The 21700-nt window shown below is 27.0% G+C and overlaps 4 protein-coding genes and 1 long non-coding RNA gene across 9 annotated transcripts; 3 read left to right on the top strand and 2 right to left on the bottom strand.

Annotated features, from left to right (window-relative positions):
- The first annotated feature begins 1281 nt into the window (after positions 1-1281).
- On the top strand, positions 1282-2678 carry LOC132918884 (trafficking protein particle complex subunit 4). The gene is made up of 3 exons (XM_060980225.1): positions 1282-1762; positions 1866-2144; positions 2203-2678. The coding sequence occupies exons 1-3, from the start codon at positions 1588-1590 to the stop codon at positions 2400-2402; spliced, it is 654 nt and encodes a 217-aa protein (XP_060836208.1). The 5' UTR covers positions 1282-1587; the 3' UTR covers positions 2403-2678.
- Positions 2679-5383: 2705 nt separating this feature from the next.
- On the top strand, positions 5384-7262 carry LOC132918885 (uncharacterized). The gene is made up of 2 exons (XR_009660578.1): positions 5384-6371; positions 6414-7262. It is a non-coding gene; the product is annotated as an uncharacterized LOC132918885 (long non-coding RNA).
- LOC132918883 (transport and Golgi organization protein 2 homolog) lies at positions 7238-14405 on the bottom strand. Of its 4 annotated transcripts, none has more exons than XM_060980223.1 (6): positions 14143-14405; positions 8671-8789; positions 8374-8608; positions 8076-8297; positions 7899-8012; positions 7238-7829 (listed from the first exon to the last, which is right to left on the bottom strand). In XM_060980223.1, exons 3-6 carry the CDS (start codon positions 8595-8597, stop codon positions 7712-7714), a joined length of 678 nt encoding a protein of 225 aa, XP_060836206.1. In that variant the 5' UTR covers positions 8598-8608; positions 8671-8789; positions 14143-14405; the 3' UTR covers positions 7238-7711. The 4 variants fall into 4 exon arrangements, with proteins under 4 accessions (XP_060836206.1, XP_060836207.1, XP_060836205.1 ...); XM_060980224.1 differs by having other exon boundaries at positions 14148-14405; XM_060980222.1 differs by lacking the exon at positions 14143-14405 and having other exon boundaries at positions 8374-8488; positions 8552-8608; positions 8671-9835.
- A 255-nt stretch (positions 14406-14660) lies between these two features.
- LOC132921952 (uncharacterized) lies at positions 14661-18405 on the top strand. Its single transcript, XM_060985219.1, has 5 exons — positions 14661-14927; positions 14994-15221; positions 15283-15414; positions 17400-17506; positions 18035-18405. Exons 1-5 carry the CDS (start codon positions 14885-14887, stop codon positions 18143-18145), a joined length of 621 nt encoding a protein of 206 aa, XP_060841202.1. The 5' UTR covers positions 14661-14884; the 3' UTR covers positions 18146-18405.
- Positions 18406-19035: 630 nt separating this feature from the next.
- LOC132921953 (N-alpha-acetyltransferase 40) lies at positions 19036-21636 on the bottom strand. 2 transcript variants are annotated; one of them, XM_060985220.1, is made up of 4 exons: positions 21498-21636; positions 21237-21323; positions 19659-19993; positions 19036-19564 (listed from the first exon to the last, which is right to left on the bottom strand). In XM_060985220.1, exons 3-4 carry the CDS (start codon positions 19928-19930, stop codon positions 19222-19224), a joined length of 615 nt encoding a protein of 204 aa, XP_060841203.1. In that variant the 5' UTR covers positions 19931-19993; positions 21237-21323; positions 21498-21636; the 3' UTR covers positions 19036-19221. The 2 variants fall into 2 exon arrangements, with proteins under 2 accessions (XP_060841203.1, XP_060841204.1); XM_060985221.1 differs by lacking the exons at positions 21237-21323; positions 21498-21636 and adding an exon at positions 20925-21228.
- Positions 21637-21700: the final 64 nt, after the last annotated feature.

Genomic DNA, 21700 nt, shown 5'->3' with positions numbered 1-21700 from the left:
ACAGTTTTACCTAAAGAATTACTAAACATTACTAATCGTTAAACAATTACTAAAATATAGTTATCTATTTGTTGTTTTGTATGTTATAAAATTTTAATAGTATTAGCAATTTCAATTTTAGGGGGCTGAGCTCCACCTAATCGAGCTTATGGGGGGGGGGGGGTGCAGCCCTCGAGAAACCTTGTACTCGACGCCCCTGATATAAGCACGTGTTTACAGACGCCTTACAGCGGCTAATTTTGAATATTTACAATTTCCTTTATTCACAAACTTAATTTTGTTGGTAATTTTTTTTTTAACTTATTAAAAAATTTTTAAATCATAATATTACATACTGTTTATGAATAAATAAATAATAATAAATAATTAATAAGGAAAATAATATTAAAACTGCCCGTCGAGGTGTCGACAATAACATCTATTTTTTTTTTTTTTATAGCGGTTCGTGATCGTGGTTAGGTCTCTCAATATTATTGTATTAGTAAAGTATTTTGGAATTCAGTTTTAGAAAATTTTAATAGTACATCTAAAGCAGAGCTTCTAAAAAGTAAATGTTGACTTGGGAAAAGTAGTTAAACTAGAACTTTATTAATCATTAATTAATTTTATAACATCAATTCGAAATGAGTTATTTATGGTTTATGTAGATTTAGCAAAAATTTGTGAAGAATATGAATTTGATAAGATAAAAATTAAAAACCATAAACTTAAAGTTTACGAACTAAGAATAATCAACTTCAAAATAATAATTTCACCCCCCCCCCACCCACAAAAAAAGTTAGTTATAAATACGCCATTTCATCTAGTTGGTTCTTTTGGTAGATCAAAATTAAAAATTCTTAGTAATACCTTAAAATAATCGACGCTCAGTATTATTTTTCATGATTTACAATGATATAATATTGTATTAAATATAAATAATACATTATAATTGATGTTTTAACATATAGTATAAATAATTATAAATTTATAATAATAAATACTGTTGAAGTTAAACGAACTATTCCACTATATCAAATAATAAATTAAGATATTTTTAATTTGTAGTTAGTGCCTATAACTGCTAGAAAAAAAATTGTAGTAAATTAGATAGTAGGTAATAACTAATAACTATTATAAGCCAGGCTAGAAGCCTAGAAATCGAAAATCACCACCTGTTCTGTGGATAGTGGATTTGTAATTTGATGGTTTTGTTATCAACTTTGATAACGGCTTAAGACCACAAAAAAAAAAATATTAAATATTAGAATGAACTTGTTCACTAGATTAAGTCTGTGACTTAGTTCATTCAATCTTATCTGTGCGGACGACTGACTGATAACACAGAATAATAATATCGAATTTTCAATTATCGCAATGATTTTTTTGGTGTAAAATTTAAACAGTAAATGGTGTAAATTGTAATTAATTATTCATAAATTAAAACATAATATTATTATTTTGTTAATTTATTCTGTCACTTTTATTTATTGACAATTTGTATGTTCAATAATTGTCGTATATACCTAGTATTCATTCTAAAAATTACAATTTTTTTCAAATGAAGAACATATATTGAACAAATAGCTCCCTAACGGCCTAAAAACAATGGGAATATACGGTGTGTACATTGTGTCAAAATCAGGGGGGCTAATATTCAATTATGACTATACTGTGCCAAAAATCGAAACCGAACAAACATTTGGTTATCCATTAGATCTTAAACTATCTTGTGAAAACAACAGACTATTGGTATCGTTTGGTCAACGAGACAACATCAAAGGTAATGCAAACTTTTAAAAACCCATTTTCCAACACATATTTTTAAAAATACCAGTATAAACAGTGATTTTTTTAAATTTAAATAAGCTGTTTTGTATTTTTAGTTGGTCATGTATTATTAGCAATCAATGGAGTTCCTGTTTCTGGTAGAAAACTGGAAGATGGCAAGGATGCAATAGAAATGTTAAATGATGCAACCAATTATCCCCTTAATTTGAAATTTGGCCGGCCAAAAATGACTATCAATGAAAAGATATTCTTAGCCAGTATGTTTTATCCATTATTTGCCATTGCATCACAATTAAGTCCAGAGCCCAGGAGTTCTGGAATCGAAACTTTAGAAGCTGATACATTTAAACTCCAATGTTTTCAAACTCTGACTGGTACTGAATACAATTATCTATTACATTTCATTATTAATTTACAAATTGTATATTATAGGAGTGAAATTTATGGTTATTGCTGATCCAACGCATGTAGGCCTTGAACAACTTTTAAAGAAAATTTATGAGATTTATGCAGACTTTGCTCTAAAGAATCCATTTTATTCCTTAGAAATGCCTATTCGGTGTGAATTGTTTGATACTAATTTACAAGCACTTTTGGAACAAGCGGATAAAAATGGTATTAATAGTATTTAATTTAATAAGTACTTTATTTTAATCTATATTTAATAATATTTCACCAAAAAATTCTGTACTTGGTATCAGATCTTAAAAATCTTATTGTATTTAAAACTAAAAAGCAAATTTTAATGATCACTATGATTGAATTATTTTTATTCAAAACCTTTTAAATTATAATTTAAATATTATACCATTATTATAAGCTTAAGTTTAATAATCAATATTGTTAAATAGTTATGATTTATAATAATGTAATTGTTTACATGATTAAAAATAATTTATTTTATTGTATATATATTGTAGATAACATTTAATTTATCAATCAAATGCATATAAATCCATTTATGCATTAATTAATTTTGATACTGAAAATTATAAATCAACATATTGCATATTAACTTGATTGTAAAGTTATACTTAAATAGACTAGTATTATTTAAGTTATTAATAATACAAAATAATCACAAGCTATAATAAAATATCTTAGTTTGTGCAAATAATTTTTCAAACATATTTAAATATATATATTAAATTTTAATCAATTCTGCAGTATTTATAATAATGTAAGAGTAAATGAGTAATATTTTATGAACTGTTTGTACAAATTAGATAATTTTATACTTGACTTGTTCAGTGTTTACTTCCATAAATGTATATGTCTGTGTTCACTTTCCATTAAGAGGAGTGAGGACGTCATATCTGCATGTAATGTATCCATCTTGCGAATGTAAAACATAGCAAATTTGTGTTCAATGGAATTAATTTTATTCTTTTAGCTTTAATATTAGTCAATTTACCTATTATAAAACTTAAAGGTAATAATATTATCCGGAGCATCTAGTAGGCTTTTATTGACACTTTAATTTTAAAGTTTTAATATTTTATATAACTATAACTCACTTCAAAATTAAAATTTCAATAATGATATAAGTATGAGATACCCTAGAAAATGGCGGTTTGAATTTTTAAAACTCAAGAAGCAAGTTTCAAAACAACCCACCTACTTATCCACCAACTAAATTTACTATGACCAATGTAATATTTTTAGGTTTTTCTTTAGTTAAATTTTTCATTAACTTTTACATTTTATGATATAGATACAATTATTTTTTACTTGAATAATCAATCTTCTGTTAAGAATTATGATTAAACCTGTTCAACTTAAAATATTTTTTTCCCCCCCATTTTCGAGGCAGGAGCTCCTAATATTCTTATAACAAGTCGTCCCTGACCCTAGATAATATTATTACCTATAAATTTAATAATAAGTAAATTGATTTTAATATTAAAATCAACAGAATAAAATTTATTCCGCTGATCGAAAATTTGTTATGTTCTACATTTGTAAGACAAAGACAACACACACGGGTATGTTGTCCTCTTAATACCACAGAATAGATTTACAACCATATAATAAATGTTAATAGTATAGTTAAAACATAAAACACATCAGAAAAAATTGAATTTAGAAACTGTATTAACTATTAAGTGATAACTATTTAGTGATAGATAATATTAAGTAAAAAATCAAAAAGCTTTATAATTAAAAACCTTGTATAATACACCTATTGAAAAGTCTATAGATAGCATGGGCGTTAATATGAGGAAGGGCATAGAAGGGCGAGCAATCTTAAGCCCTCTCCAAGATATGTTACTTCACTTTAATACTATATATTTTTAAATTTATAATTCGATAAGGATTTCTATTTTATTAACCATTATAAGGTTTACAACCAAAATTTATATTTTTATAACATGTTAAATATTACAATAAAATTATAAAATTGTTATATTATCATATAACAGTTTTTATTCAAATTTTAAGATGATAATCTCAAATAAGCTAAATAAGCTAAAAATATTTTAAAAATAAAAAAAAAACATAGAAAACAATTAATCTATTCTTCTGCTTTTCGTGTTAGTCTTCAAATTTATATTCTCTTCCCTTCTCAATAATTAGTAATTTGTATCTTCTATCTTCATATTACCAGCAGTCTGTCCAGTTTCAGTTCTCATCCTATCAAGTATCTTTCATTTCTTACTAAATCATTCCTAATAAATCGTACATTTTCAGTAAGATGTGAAGATGGAACTTTTCCAACACGCGCACTATAAAACCTGGCGTCTCCAGGTAGTATAATTTCTTCGACTCTCTACAATATACAATATAATATACAGCAAATTTACCATAATCCATCAACACTACTCTAGTTATCTTCGCCGATGATACAGCCATAACCTTATCTAACTCTGATATAACAACTGTTATAAACAATCTTTAAGACCACCTAAATCAACTACAAGATTAATTACCTTCACTCTCTGCCCTAAAAATATTACTCCTGTTCACCTAAATAGACAAATAATACCCATAAAAAATACTTTTGAATACCTAAATCTCCTCTTTGGCAAAAGACTAATCTGGTCTAACCATATCAAATCCAAAAGATCATCACTCAACATCAGGCTTAAAGCTATTATTATAAAGATCTATCACTTAATGAATCTTAAAGATCATTAAAGATCACTACTCGGATCCAAAATTTCTTTAAATAACAAAACACTAATTTATAAACAATTACTACGTCCAGCAATGGAATATGGAATCCAACTTTGGGGAACCTCAAAAAATTCAAACCTAACCAAACACCAAATTTCAAGCTTTTCAATCGATATCTTTTCGTGTCCTTTCTAATGCTCCCTGGTACGTCAGTAATAGCACCCTACATCATGATTTCAACATACTAACATTATCCACACTTGCTTCCTATCACTACAACAAATTTAATAAAAACTGCTTTAATCACTCAAACTCCTTCTATCTAAACTATCGCTTGCAGTGCTTGCACATTACCTGACAAATCTATCCGTCGTCTCGAATGTAAATGGCCACATGATCTATTAAAAAATAACACTAAACATTTAAAGTTCTACTATTATTTTAGAAACTATCCCCTAATTTCTAATTGAAAGTATTGCCGATGGATGCTCCTTCCATCACATGTCTACGTCTATTATTCTATGTTATCTCATTTACTCAATGTATTATCCTATGTATTCAGATTGTAAATATCTTTTATAAATAATAATAAAACAATTATCTTCCATACTCACCAGTCTGTTATTTTATAATATGATACATATCCAAGTATAATATATAAGTTAATGCATGTCGCATTAGCTATACCTATAGGCATAGGCATAAATAGAGGAGCGCTTTGGGGGTATTAACACCCTCAAATATTTTTTTTATACTATTACAATCAGTAGCTATTCTACGCTATGCCCGGAAAATGAAGAGATTAAGCAGCTTGTCAACATCTGAGAGACTTTATCCTCTATGAAGAGGATAAATACGTATCTAAGATCTAAAATTGAACAAACAATAAACAAGTTTTATGTGAAGAATAAAATGTTGTAATTTTAAAATAATCAATATTATATAATATATAGGTATATAAAACTGTTTTTATTAAATTTTAATACAATACATTAATATTTTGACTGTTTTGAATTGTATCATAGATAAAGTTGTACCTATGTATGTAGTATGTAGTTGGTGAATCTCCCACTCTTTTTATTCTTGAAGATCATAATTTACATCCATGATACACAGTTAAATATTATACAATATGTAATTTTTACTTTTTTATCTGGTGAAATCAATAATCAAACAAGAATATAATTTTTTTTTTTTTAATATTGTTATACTTTTTATGTATAACTATATAATGCTTAAAAAATCTAATATTATGTCCAAATTTTTACAAAAAAAAAATATGTATATATATTCTATCAAAAATACTTAAATACCCACAGCAATAATTATATTTTTAGTTTAAAATTTATAAAGTTATTTTTAAGTATTAGCTTCTTAGCCTTTAGAAAGAAGTTATCCAAATATTAATCTCATTTGCTTCTAATATATATAGTACCATATTCTTAGTAGTAGTGTGATTTTAAATATAATACCCATATTCATAGGTATAACAAATTACAAATTAAATATAATACCCATATTCATAGGTAATAGGTATAACAAATTACAAATTAAATATAATAAAATGAAACACAATACACATATTATTACAGTGGCAGATTTGAGGGGGGGACTTGGTGATTAACCCCCCCCCCACCATTGGGCTTTTTTTTTAAGGGGATGCGCAGAACAAACTGATTTTTTTCGGGCCGTGGCGTGCTCCCTTGCTGAACAGAGTGTAGTATCTATCAATCTATGATACAAATTCGCCCCCTCCTTAAATGAGCTTCAGATCCACTACTGTATTATTACTAAAAAGTTTTAAGCCTCTCTACAAACAACTAATTTGACCTGCGATGACTTATAGCATCCAAATCTGGGGATCGACCAAAGTTTCAAATCTAAAATTATTCCAATCTTTTCAGTCTATAAACTTATGTTTATTAACCAAAGCTCCCTGGTACATTAGCAATAAAACTCTTCATAATGATCTCAAAATTCCTACTCTCTCTGAACTTGCTTCCACTCACTATATAAAATTTCACTCCAACACATTGATTCACTCAAATTCTCTAACATCAAATCTATCCTCTCTCAGTCTCTTATTATCCCAGATAATCCTCCCCGATGCTTAAAGCGTAATTAGCCATGTAATCTCCTAAACAAATAATTTTCGGTGTAAAGTACTAAAAAAAAATCTAAATTAGTCTAAAATCTAATAAACAAAAACTAAAAAAAAAACTCATTCAAGCTGAAGTAGCGTCACTAGACGCCCCCCTTCTCTCAAGCTGTCAATCCTGTGTAAACTTATATTATATATATTATTTATTGTAATTTTGTTATATACAGATTGTAAATAAAATTAAAAAAATAAAAGTTTTAAACTTAATATTTTATTCATTTAAGTATTATAAATATTAAATATAATATTATGATAATATTATATAATCTGCTTCCTACTAGTCGCAGGCCGCAGTAGAAAATAGAAATGATAATATAAAATATAAGTCATAGACGACGCTACCGGTTGTTCAAAACCAGTATATAAGATCACAGTTTAAACATACCAGCACGCACATGATTCACATAAGAGCCTTCACTTAAAATATACGTATTCAGAAAAGCTTGGACAACGCTGCCAGTCATCCAAACACAACCCCGTATGCATGCATATCTGAGGGAAACAAATTTAATGTTTACACACAACAATATGTATTATAACTATTGTAAATTATAAATTATACTACTAAGAAATTTCAGTTTTATAAATATAGAAATATATAATTAATTTTAGTAAGGGTTGCGATTGTCTCGTCGTCCAAGTCACAGAGCTGCACTGCATATTCTATACTTCAGCTTTTAGTATGGTCGTATAACACTGATGATTCCAAATTAAACCAGACTTGGTCCATTCGTTATATTCTACTTTTCCATCGTGATCTATTAGTATTATTGTGTGTGTTCTAAAATTAAATATTTCAAAATTAAAAACCTTATCAATAGAATTAAATCATAAATGAACAACAATTTACCGAGTTCCATACTGACGAGATGGCATTTCTACAAAAATGGAACTAAATTTTTTCTGGTCATCAGTTCCAGGAAATTTTGGAGTCCGTTTAATTAACTCTTCATCAGGATAATGTCTACAATAGGTTTAAATTTAGCTTTGATTTCTGATATATTTGTTTACTTTTATTTTGTCTTACAATTTATTCCATTTCAAAAATCGTAGCAGTTCTTTGATTAGTGTATCCTTATGATTACTATGTCCATATTTCTTAACAATGTCATTGAAAAGTTTCTCTCCCTCAGCCACTTTTAAAAAAGGTCCATTTCCAAATCCTTGTACACCATTTTGTATGTGTTTCAAGGCGGGTCCTTCATCTTGTACAAAATTGGTAAAGTAATGTGTTTCTAAAGATTTCTTGCTTCAAAAACAGATACCATAATATAAATATAATATTTGATTACATATATTATTTAAATTATTTCATAAATGCTAACCTTATGTTAATTGTGATTAGTTTAAATCCATTATACACATCTTGTGATCCTTGCAATTCTTGCAAATATTCTAGGGTTGAACTATTGCCTTTTACAAAGTTCTTAACCAGATAGCCTCTAGATTTAGCATTTTGTCTTTTATCTAATTCAAACACATTTAATAAAGCAGCTAACTTACCACGGATGTTTAAAGCCAGCCAAGCGCCACCCTCATTTGATGACATTAAATCGCGCCCTGAAAATTAAAACATTGAAATTATTATGTTTTACAAAAATATTTTTATTGTTGTTTTATACCTCCAATGATGTTTTGATCTTCTAGCCAATAGTTTGCTGGCAACGTTGGACGATTAAAATATTCGTCACGGTTAGAAGCAATAATCAAACGATATCCATTATTTATGTGCTGTACACTACTAATGAATATGACACACATTACTTAAAACTTAGTTGGTATTTGAAAACAATGTTTAATCGATTCAATATAATACTTAAAAATTAAAATTAAGCCAATCTTGAACTTTTTAAGTGTTTTTTTTTTTATCAATTGTTAATTTGCTGTGATAAAATTTGTGAAATTTGTATAGGCGATGAAGGTGTTATTAATTATTATTAAGATATCTGATATCTATTCTACCTTTTTATTGATCCCGAATTATGATTACTTTTATTACTCATGATTTATTGTTAAAACAACAGTTAGTACAGGTAACAAGCACTCAGTTTATAATATTTGTTTAAGTAAAATTTTGTAACAACACAAAGTATTTAGGCACTTTAATACAATTCTGAAAATGGTTCCTTTACAGTTTACAACATACAAATTAGAAATTATTTTTAAAATAAAAACCTTTTATTAATAAATAATAAATTATTTTGAAGTTTAATTGATTATACTTTCTAGAAAGCTTAGATCTATATAGACATCTAGCAGATACTGCTAGTTGCAGTAAAAATAACTACCTATTTTTGAAAAATTAATTTTACAATTTAAAAATATAATTATATATTTTTATTCATACTTGATCTAAGAACAACATTAACAAATAAACACCAATGAAGTATAACGTTATGTCTTAACCACACAAATGTGTACACTTGCACCTTCTTGGTGGTAGTATGAGGCTGTGCGATACTAAATTAAAAACAATAAAAAAATAGGAAACATCATTATTTCTACCAATAGTAGGTAATTAAACGATGAATTCATCTCCTGACAGCTGTGATCCAACACTTGTGTGAATATATATATATAGCCAAACATATTATATTATGAAGTATAAATGTATAATAGTTATAGTACTAGTAATAATCATCAGTGTGTTTGCAAATAATTAATAAATATAAATATAATTTATTCAATACAGGAAACTGGAAAGAGAAGTCAAAGAAGTCAAAATATGTGTAAAAACTAAATATATTTTACTTAAATAGAATGTTATAAAAAAATTCATAATAGCTCATATTATTCGTACCTTATTAATAAATAGTTTACGTTTCTTACTTACAATTTTATATTATACAAAATTAAAAATTTATAAAACTACTTGGTTTTATAGTTAAAATCTAAACATCTATTCTTTTTTCCACTAAACATAATTATCACTTTTTGACTAAAGTTTGTATCATTTGAAATCATTTCTTTTTTTAATTTTTATTATTATTAAAGCATTCAATTTTTCTTCAAATATAGTGTTTTTTAGACACGTCTTAATCATTTTTAATTATGAAGAACTGTTTTTATTTTTTGTAGTTATACGAGGAACTGTTATTAATATTCTTAATAATAAAATAGTTTCTTTGAAAATATCAATTATATCGGTCTTTAATATATATTGATATGTTGGAATAATTCCAGACAAATTACGAAAATCATCTCTATAATAAATAACTTGTAGTTCAGTTTTCAATCTATTTTTATCAACAAGTGGGTAGCAATGTAACGTAAATTGAAATAACTGATTTTTTCGATTACGATGGGTATTTTTCAGCTTGAAACTTGCTGAACGCTAAATGATCTTTCGTTGTTTTTAATGTTTTTATTAAAGTATCACAAATGTCAAAAGCTAATTGTTTGTGGGATTCTTTGTTATAGTTGCGATTATTGCATTGATCATCAAGACGTTTTATTTTATAGTTTGAAACAATATCAATTACACTATTACAAATATTAGAAATATTTTAGAATATTTAGAATTTTCTAATCAAAATCGGTAGACGTACATTCGCAAATTTAGATAACTCAGTGGATTTCATATTGTTGTGGAGACTGTATATTTGCCATTTGGCATGACTTTTTGAAATACTGATAACAAAGGTACAAAACCCGATTCACTCAGTAGTCAGTAAACATTTTATTGATGCCGCCTGATTAATTCCCAGCTCATTAATTGTCGGCATTTTTTGCAATGTATCTATTATTATGTTCACACAATGCATTATCTCGCTTCGATACAAGTACACAGTCTTCAATGTGCTGTTCGTTTTGGTGAAACATTTGGATCGCGACGACCAGTTGTTCATTAGCCCGTGGAAAACAGTTATCCCTTGGGCCTTTGGGGTGATTTCGAAAAGAATTCAGTAATGCCCGACAAATGCGAAAACAAAATGTGCACTTCTTTGTACATAGATACTGACTGGATCATTTCTACGTCCAAATGGTGTAAGTGGCAATCAAGAAAAAAGATATAATATATATATATCTTTAATCGTGGTGGCAATGCATATAGTATGCGTACGGGTACGATTCCTTAACCCCAATGTTTACTTTACTAATAACGGCTGCACCTGCACCACTGTACGATTGAGCAACTAATTTATACGATGCATTTTTTACAATCGAGTTTACTTCGGACAATATTGTATGCGTTAATGATTCTACATTGTATCCGTTGGTGGCGTTGAAACCCCCCCCCCCCCCCCAAAAAAAAAAAAAAAAAAAAAAAAAAACGTTCCACAGGTTCACCATTTAATTCATAATGGAACAGTAAAATAAAATGTATTGTGTTTGAAACATTGATGGTCCCGTCAACAATTATTGAAATTAATTCCACTTTTTCGATTTCCGATAAAATGTTTTGCCGGGTTACGAGGAATATGCAGTCCAATAAGTCGTCGTGGATTGTATTCGAAGTCCAATCTATGCTCGTCGAATTTTCCAAATAGCAAAGAAGATTTTCATTAGAACTTTTGCATAGTTCAACGGCACCTAGAAATACACGTTGTTATTACCGGAGGTACCTAATTATATTATTATTACCTCGATTCTTCAACTGAAGAATAAATGTCTCACTAGGTGGTACACAATTGAGATGTATTTTCAGAATGTAATGGTTTTTTTTTGGTTTTCTCGTTATGACGTTTTATTTCTATTTCGTCAAGTTTATCAGTTCCATCGTTTACTTAACGATTGCCGAGCACTAAGATTAATTTCGTTTTGTAAATGATCAAATTAATTTTGGTTTTATTATTTTTGTTGATAGATTGTTCAATTGATTTATACCACAATCGGTCCAAGAAGTAAGTTACATTACCAAAACATAAAACACGGAAAACAAAATAATGTTTTTTCGACTTCACACCCGCATAACCACGTGTATTTTTTGTAGGTATCTGTATGAAAATGACACGTGTGTATCTTGTTATTTTTTTTTCCGATTTTAAAACGAGAACTTTTAAGTCCGGAGTCGGTCATCCTAGTTGCTTTATTTCCATTTGTTCTTCATGTGTTAACGTAAAAAATGGATTTCTGATCAAATTTTGTACAGAATTTTTATTTATTGACGGTTACATTGTCCGTTAGTAAAAAAAATTATAATATAAATATAAGGTTAAGTATAATATTAAAACAAGTTAAAAAAATAAATAATATTGCTAAACAAATTTATAGACTCAAAAACCACAAGTCACCCGGGGAAGATGATCTTCAAGGGGAAGTATTAAAGCATTAAGATAGCTCCATGATAGAGAGTATATAATACTTATTAATAAAAGAAGTGTGGGGAAAAGGAAACTTTGCCGGTAGATTGGGGAATAGCATATATATGCCCAATTCATAAAAAAGGCAACAAGCAAGTCTGTAGTAACTATAGAGGAATAGCACTGCTAGATACAACATATTATAAGGTATTGTTATATACTTATATTGCATCCTGAATGGAATCAAACCTTTAGCCGAAGAAGTTGTGGGTGATTATCAATGCGGATTCAGGCAAAGCAGGTCAACGACGGACCAGATCTTTATAATGAGACAGTTATTTCAGAAAAGCTGGGAATAAAAATAAGGAACTCCATACAATCTATGTAGGTTTTCAAAAGGTATATGGCAGTATACATAGAACCAGCATAACCAAAATTTTGAAGCATTTCCATTTCCCAAGGAAAATAGTACATTTAATTAAAGCTAGTATGAAACAGACTAAAGTTAAAGTCAAAGTAGGAAACGAAACATCAAGGATGGTGGAGGTATCAGGTAAGAACCGGACTTAGACAATGTGATGCCCTATCACCAATCCTTTTTAATTTGGTATTAGAGAAGGTAATCCGAGAAATGAATATTGAAAGAGATGAAGGAGTATTAATGGATAGAACTTAATTTAGTTTGCTTGCCTATGCAGACGACAAAGTCCTGCTAGGGGAAGAGGAATAGAAAGTGGTATACTTATGTGGCAGGTTAATAGAATCGGCAAAAAAGATGGGGCTACAAGTGCTACAACACAGAGAAAACGCAATACATGAAAGTTAGTAGGGAACTAGGTAACCATCTTTCCTATAACCGAAATCATAACCAAGGCCGTAATTGGGGGGAGGGTCCATGGGTCCGGACTCCTCCGAAATTTTTAAAAGTAGAAATATTTTAGTGATGAATATAGTTTATTGACTATACATTTTCAACGTTTAAATATAAAAAAAAAATTTCAGTCACGGCCTTGACCATAACAGTGGATCAATACGAGTTTAAAAAAGTGGAAGATTTCAAATACCTGGGTACTATTGTAACACGGAAGAATGAATGTCAAATATAAATTCAACAAAGAATTAAAATGGGAAATAGATGCTTTTTTGCACAAAGCAAACTATTGAGCTCTAAAATCCTTTCAAAAGAGATTAAAATTCAGTTATATCTGACAATCATACAACCAATTATCATGTATGGTTCACAATGTTGGACTTTGCGAAAGTCAGAGGAGGATATATTACATATTTTTGAGAGGAAGGTAACTGCGCAAAATATACGGACCCATATATGATCAAGATATTCAAGGATGGAGGAAAAGACACAACCAAGAACTAATGAATAAAATGTATTTTTTTTATATACAATAAAAATGCTTGGACTAAAAAAATTTTATATTGAATATTTTTAAATGTTTTTTATATATTGTTTTGGAAAATTGTTTAACCATTTTGAGTTTTGGCCACCTTTTATTAATTTCGAACCACTGTGCACCGGGGACACGTCCCCCCCCCCGAAAATTTTTATTTAAAATTTATATTACATATTTACTATAGTGTCTACGTTCTGCTATCTTAATTTTTATTCGACACTACAAAGCGTCTGCGTCTTCTACTTTAAATCTCGACCGTACAAAGTATCCTAAAACCCAATGACTATATTAATAGTCAAATAAAAAAAACAGAGTAGGTAGACCAAACAATGTACCGACAACGATCAGTTGCACATGAGACATCAGACTGCGATGGCATATTGTAAGTCATATTCACCTTTTAATTCGCACAAAAATATTTAAAAAATGTATTAAAACGTACCTTACCAAAAATCAACGATTTCCTTGAATCACTCGCCACTTACCACTTTGCCAGTAAGTAACCAACAATTCGTGCTGTACCGCTGCCGCTAATTTACTACTGATTAGTAGTTGGTTAATACCATGACTATAATCATGTACACATATAGCATGAATGTGTCAATACTTTATTTGTTTCTTTTATAGAAAGACTAATGTTTTATCTATTTTTATTTATACAAATGTACAATTCAACGTATAAACTATTAAACTACTTGTGGAATATGATGCACATAATATTAAACATATAAATTTATACATATATGATATATCATATTATATGTTCATATTATTATAAACATCGCGGGTACAAAATACAGTTTTTTTGTAATAGTAAATACCAAAGAGGTTATAAATATTATTGCTTATAATTTCATTCAAATAAAATTATTATTATACCTATATCCTTATACCTATAAGTTTATTGTTGTTTTTGCTTTCACCAAAGTATAAACAAGAATTTTGTTATCAATCAATAATAATCAACCATTCATCTATTCAAGTTCAAAGTGCCAAAGTGCCATTAATAGGCTATAAAATTATTTCTTTTCGTTAATCCTTAATAATAAATAATTATTAGAAGTTATTAATTGATGATTTTACAATTGCTTGAACATATTTTTTCGCGATTTTGGATTGAAATATTGTTAAATTATACTACTTAACAATTTTCTTAAAATGTTTCATTACCTAGTATCAACATAATGTACTTAATTTGTTTCATATGTTTGGCTAGTTACCTGAAAGGTAAATATTTTAGTGATATATATTCAATTTAAACTTCAAATTATTTATATATTATTACTTTTTCAGGTATTTTACCAATAGTATTATCCAGTCATGCATTTACTCCTTATAGTTTAATTCGTCTTGCTCGCAGTACACAGATACACAGTTTAAAAACTGTCCCTTCTAACTCTGGACTTGTTAACAATGTACAAGTAAACAATAAGTCACAGATTGTTTTGTTAACAGAAAATTCTACAGAACTCAATGACAATTTTGCTTTAAAAGAACAATATGAACTTCAGAATGAAACAGGTTTGTCTATAATTAATTTATATTTTCAGAAAAAATAAATAATTGATACATTTATTCACAGATATAATTGATAGATCAAATGACACATATACAAATATCACATCTTTACCTGAAATTTCAAGTTATATGAATTCTCATTTTGTTTTGATATCGGGAGCTTCACTTGCTGGCTGCGTGATTCTTCTATCATTTGGTATTTTATAAATAATATTAGTTAGAACTTAGAAGTTTTAAATCAGTTATAATTTCTAATTTAGTGCGTTTAATACTTTAGTAAACCTTGAGAATATTTAAAATATGAAAAAAATAATTTATGTTGTTTTTTATGTATATTTTTCTTAATTAATATAATATTTATGCACTGTATAAAAAAAATTGTACCATGACCAAAATGATAATTTTTTTTTTTTAATTGATAAATTATTACACTTAACTTTCCGTTAAATAATTCAATACTGAATAGTTTATGTAATTTTTTTGTTGACTGTTAATTGGATTTAAATGTCATAGCTGTTTTCATAAAAAATTAGTGTTACAAATTAAAAATATTGATTATTATTTGCAATTCAAAGCTAGATTATTGTTTAATACTTTTTAAGGAGAACAAAAATATACATTTAACTCAAATACTTAAAGTATCTGGTGCTATATTTCATAAAAAAAAATTTACTTAATATTTAATGAATATTTTATAAACAGCGAGTAAAGATTTCTTCAACACAATTTAGTTATTTATGATCAGTTTATTAAAATAAAAACATTTTTTATATAATTTCAAACTTGACATTTTTAGTTTTAAAATTAAACTAATAAAGGAGTTCATTCAAAAAATAATACCAAGTGCCATTTATTCTTACTTTTAGTCTAATCTCTATCAAGTTTAAGAGGATATCGCACCTACATTTGTTGTCTCTGTCTTACATACTTATGACATGGACAAAACGTGTTTACCCAGTCTGAGTAGAACTCGCTTAATTTTGGTTCTATAGTAATTATACCTATTATAAAATATGACGATATTTTGGAGGGCAAGACGCTAAGTTTTTTCCATTACTCCCAATATAACGTTTATTATATCGTTTAGAAGTAGCAAAAATTTCAAAATTTTTATAAAACCTTTATTTAACTTTACAAAATTTAAATTTTAAAATAAAACCCATTGTTTTGCCCTCCTAAGTATTATCATCTCTTTATTTTATAATAAGGATATTTACTTTAGAATCAAAATTGAGCGAGTTCTACTTAACATGCATAATTGCGTTTTGTCTATGTTGTACATGTGTAATCATATGTAAGACTAAGACAACATACGCGGGTGTGACATACTCTTAAGGATGGTAACTAATCCAGTGATGTAAAGAATATTTTTAAAAACTTTTATAATACTACTCAGTTTTTTTGATTATTATTTTGTTGGTTTGTAATTAGTTAACAGTATATGATAATTTATATTATTAAATAATTATTTATTCCACTTCAGAAACATATTACCATTAAGTTAATGTCCGTCATGTTGATTCTTTTTTGTCATGGTACATGAATAACTTTACTCAAATATTTCACAACACTATTTAAAAATGTTTATAAACTTTATTATTGGTTCAGTATAGCCAGTGGTGTATTGGAGGGTATACGGCGTATACTTCTCAATTTTTTTGTTTAGCGTATACTCTCTAAATAAACGACGATACGCGGGTATACGGCCGTATAGCCCCGTATACCTGTTAGAATTTTCAAAAATGAATAAAATGCACTAAAAATACTACAAAAATGACCTTAAAGCATAAAATTTGATAATTACATAATTACATTTGATAAATACTGATAATTAAACTAAAGATTGTTAGTTAATTCGAGCGAAGCGAGAAAAAATTTTTTTTGATTCAATGTTATAGGTATATCATTGACACCTAAGATCTAGAAGGCGTATACCCACGAATATTTTTAGCAATACACCACTGAGTATAGCTGCCTATAGTCTAACTTATCGTTTACCAGAAATGATCAGCATATCATCTTTGTCGACTTAGGCATTAGGGGATTTGAGCCAATATATGAGCTTATTTGTTATACGCAAAACTATCCAAACATTTTAATTGAATAGTGTAGACATATTAATATTTTATATATTTGTATTTGTATATATATATGACTGAATTATATTAATTTTTTTTTCAGTCATTCTAGGATATATAATGTACAAAAAAAGCAGATGGAATACTCCTCAAGCACTTGATCATTGTAGCAACGCAGACTCTATTGGTTATTTAGATGATATGTTCAAAGTAAGTTAATATTAATGTATCATAATTTTAATTTGTTGTTGTAAAAACAATATAAATGTAGACACAATTATTTAAATTAAAAAAAAAAATGTTTAATTGTCAAGATTAAGCTTAAATTATTCTAAAAATGTAATTTACACTTGTGTTTATGTTTCTTTAGAATATCATTCTACCAATTATTACAGATATAATTGAAGGGTGGGTGGAAATAACGTGGTGTGTAATATATTATGGATTTTATGTTTTTGTTGAATAACATGCTATGAAGCAATCTCGATATATTTTAAGAAATTCTGAGAATTTTTTTATAGTACACAATCATCGTGTTCAAACTTATAAACCGGTATACAATACGGCAAAACATTTTTTGTTTTTAGTCGTCCCAGTAAAATTTACAAATTGTTACATAGCATGTTATTCCCATAGACCCTTCAATTGTTAGGATAAATTAAAAATAATTGAACAAAAATATTTTTTTTTAATAATAACTAAAACTTTAACTTAATTAAAAAATGTTTAATATTACAGGAAAATTCAGATGAAATGTATAGTTTGGATAATGATTCATTTCTAAATAGCTTAGAAGCCATGACAATTCAAAACTACTGGACAGAAAATGTCAAACATACTAAATTATAAATTTAGAAGAAAATTATCTTATAATGTAACGCATTCGTCTAGTTATTGGTTTGCCGCATATCACACTTCGTATACATACCATAAAACAATTATCTTATTTTCAATATATTCCAAACCAATTTGGATCCAAGTTAACATTGTTATGCCTATGGTCTATTCTTAAATGTACAGAAAATATTTTTTATATTTAGTCTTTTTCTGATATTATATTTTAAAAGTTTATTAATAACATTATATTATATATATTATATATTTTTATAGCTATATTGTATGTTGTTAAAATATTGAAAATTTGAAAACAATTTCGACTAAATCTAAAAATAGGCTCTAATTAAAATTTCATATGTTCATATTACCTAATATGATGTAATGATGTTACTAAAGAATGGAGGGTTCTAGATATTTTATTTTACTGTGTGGTGTAAAATAAAAACTGATGTGCAACATATTATTCTTTTAATAATAAGGCTAGGTAAAATATATACTCTCATAATAATTATAAAGTAATTTTATATTGCATTCATAAACTAGGCTTAGTTGTTTTTTTTAATGAACAAAAATACTAAGTATAATATAAAAGTTCCATTCCTTGTTCTCCATTTAATATTATGAATATTTTTAACTATTTAGGTAAAATTAGTATTTTTAATTTTCTTAAATAATATCATCTTTACTTTTATTTCAGATTTAAATAAATAATTTATATGTAAAATGTAATAATTATTTATGTTTGAATTTATTTTTCTTATGAGTGATATATGTATATTATTAATTTTTCAGCTGTTTGTCACATTTTTACACTTCAGTATTTGTTATAGGTTGTTAATAGATGTAAGTTCCTAAAATGTTGTGATTTCTTAATTAATCTGTACTAATTAAAAATATGTATGTATTATAAATATAATTTTATTAAATTGTATATTATTTCATAACAATATTATGAATTTTAAATTATAGCAATAATGATACAAATAATGTAACCCAAAGTATTAAATAAATTGAATATAAATTAAAATATATGTATAAAAAGTTTGTTAAATTACTTATTATAGATTTAGAACCAACTTGTTTCAAACTTATTGGTTCTTTGTAAGTTCTAAAGTTTTTTTTTTTTTACTTAGTATATAATAAAATGCATCTTCAGGAGAATATGATTCAATTTCATATTGAAGTGAAAAATAAAATTTGACTACATTCACATCACTTTTAAGCACTGTTAATACAATACGTTTCATCTTATAATGAAATGCCATAGTTTCCAAGAGGGTCATCAAGTATCTTCCAAGACCTTTACCACGCACATTTTTTTCAATTTGAAGTTCATATAGATATAAAACTTCAATCAAATTTTCAATATCAAATCGAAAATGCACAAAAGCTGCAAGAGAGTTATCACTTGAATGCCGAACTAAAATATACCTACAATATAGTACAGTTTTTTTCAATTGAATAATTAATATCAAGCAAAAATTAATTTAATGGTACATTTGGTTTAAGCAAAATTATTATTTACCTAGCATCTTTGTGGAATAACTCTGCACGTTTCTTTTTTCCATCCCATCCCCAAGGACACTTTTTATATGCTTCCATCATATTGTCTTTAATCATAGAATATAACTTATCTTTGAGAAAAGTAGTCATGGCAGGTGCTTTTATGAAACGCATTGTCACTTCAAGATCATTTTTATTATATTTCATAAATGAAGAAAATGGTTTAGTTGGATCCGCTAAACCATTCACCTTTTTAGCAGCTTGAATACTCATATTTACTTTAGGGCTATTCATCTTAAATGAAGCAGTTATACTTACCAGTTTTAAAAAATAAGTATAAAATGAATTAATCAAAACCTATAAAAAAAAAAAAAAAATAAGTAATAATATAATAATAGGCAGAACATTTGTACCTAACATAATACAAGTGAATACATGATTCATAAAAAGTATAAAAAACAATAATATTAACTAATTTTCTCATGTGGTTTTCTATATACAAAATGATTTATAACACTCCTTATCTTAAATTTTTGTTTTTAAAATGTAAGTTTATTTAAGCAGGTACTAGGTAGTATACCACAAATGTTGAGAAAATTTGTTTTTATTTTTCTTATAATATTTTTAATAATTAAATCCAGAATTTTTGTTTGTTAATTTTTATATATTATATAAAAATATATAATATATATATATATATATATAAAGGACATTAAAAAAAAAATACCAAGTACTAATAGATAATATTATCATAAACATTCATCAGTGGTGCAATTTTAAAATTTGGGACGGGAACAAAAATTTCTGCCTCCTCTCAATCTAGGCAAATATCTGAGAAATTTTAAAAGTTTTTGCTCATTTGCTGAAAATCTTTAAATATTGTAAATATTAAAAATTTTGATTTTCCACTAAGTAATAATTAGCATTCCATACACAGAAAATTGAATTGGTAACATATTATTCACATTTATTACTACAGGTTCATAAAATCAAATTTAACTGTGATTTAACTGAATCATCAAAATAAATTAAAAACAGTATATTATTAAAAGAAAACATACCATGGGCCCCCAAGCCCCAAGTATCTAGGCACATGTACTACAGCACCTTATGATCTATCTTGATCCCACCACTGTATATAATATTAAACACTCCTTTTAGTAAAACATTTTAAATATAATAACCAGAAACATTTTATAAATTGCAACCCATTGTGCATACTACTCCATTTGTGAGGGTGTCAATCAAATACTAAACAATTGAACAATGTATTGTGATATGTTATTACTTGTGGTCGGTAGTGTGCATCACTGATTGAAATTGCCTGTGCATGTGGGTAATTATAAATATTTACATATTTATTTGCAAAAAGTTTATAAATATCATTATGTTCAAGACATTAGTTTTATTTTATAGTTATTAAATTAAAATGTTGTGAACTTATTATTTAAGTCAAGAAAAAATTTTAATAATAATAATAATTGATTAATAAAACTACATTTTTTGAAATATTGTTTAATATTTTAATTTAGTAATAGTAGCAATAAACATTAAACAATACAATTTATTGTATTTACTTATAAGACTTCTAGTTCTTTACCTATGTTTAATGTTTTTTAAATATTATTTTCTTATCAGTTTGTTTGTAATCTTCAATATTGAATCAATCACCGAAATGATTTAAGACCTAAAATGTAAAAATAAACGTTATTACCTATTAAAATTATTTTAACAGATAAATTAGTTCAATGTTCAATGTAATCCAACATTTGATAAATAGATTTGGATCTGATTTATAAATACATCTGGATTCTAATATCGTAATTCGTAATAGTTTTTAAAATACTTGTAAAATATTTACCCGTTTTTAATATTTTTGTCTATGGCCTGTGTGCCTTATTGTAAGGGTTATGGTATTGATGTATTATATACGAGTACGAGTGCATGACGCCACAATGCGATAAAATCTACAATAATATTCTATTAGGTATACAAGATATTAAGATATCTGCATTGTTATTCTATGGTTAAATTCTTTGTTCCTTTTTGGCGGCAAAAAATTTT

This window comes from Rhopalosiphum padi, chromosome 2, assembly GCF_020882245.1.
Source record: "Rhopalosiphum padi isolate XX-2018 chromosome 2, ASM2088224v1, whole genome shotgun sequence".
Classification (NCBI taxonomy): domain Eukaryota; kingdom Metazoa; phylum Arthropoda; class Insecta; order Hemiptera; family Aphididae; genus Rhopalosiphum; species Rhopalosiphum padi.
Note: the sequence above shows the minus strand (reverse complement) of the source record. Positions and strands in the feature narration are given on the sequence as shown.

What these genes read in the sequence shown, in the direction of transcription:
- LOC132921953 (XM_060985220.1), bottom strand. Translation starts at nt 19,930, where the DNA reads ATGAATAGCCCTAAAGTAAATATGAGTATTCAAGCTGCTAAAAAGGTG. An exon ending in TTATTCCACAAAGATGCTAG is followed by an intron (nt 19,565 to 19,658) that starts GTAAATAATAAT and finishes ACTATATTGTAG; the next exon opens with GTATATTTTAGTTCGGCATT.
- LOC132918883 (XM_060980220.1), bottom strand. Translation starts at nt 8,809, where the DNA reads ATGTGTGTCATATTCATTAGTAGTGTACAGCACATAAATAATGGATAT. An exon ending in CTAATCACAATTAACATAAG is followed by an intron (nt 8,298 to 8,373) that starts GTTAGCATTTAT and finishes CTGTTTTTGAAG; the next exon opens with CAAGAAATCTTTAGAAACAC. An exon ending in TCTCGTCAGTATGGAACTCG is followed by an intron (nt 7,830 to 7,898) that starts GTAAATTGTTGT and finishes ATTTAATTTTAG; the next exon opens with AACACACACAATAATACTAA.
- LOC132921952 (XM_060985219.1), top strand. Translation starts at nt 14,885, where the DNA reads ATGTACTTAATTTGTTTCATATGTTTGGCTAGTTACCTGAAAG. An exon ending in CGTGATTCTTCTATCATTTG is followed by an intron (nt 15,415 to 17,399) that starts GTATTTTATAAA and finishes TTTTTTTTTCAG; the next exon opens with TCATTCTAGGATATATAATG. An exon ending in ATTTAGATGATATGTTCAAA is followed by an intron (nt 17,507 to 18,034) that starts GTAAGTTAATAT and finishes TTAATATTACAG; the next exon opens with GAAAATTCAGATGAAATGTA.
- LOC132918884 (XM_060980225.1), top strand. Translation starts at nt 1,588, where the DNA reads ATGGGAATATACGGTGTGTACATTGTGTCAAAATCAGGGGGGCTAATA. An exon ending in TCAACGAGACAACATCAAAG is followed by an intron (nt 1,763 to 1,865) that starts GTAATGCAAACT and finishes TTGTATTTTTAG; the next exon opens with TTGGTCATGTATTATTAGCA. An exon ending in ATGTTTTCAAACTCTGACTG is followed by an intron (nt 2,145 to 2,202) that starts GTACTGAATACA and finishes TGTATATTATAG; the next exon opens with GAGTGAAATTTATGGTTATT.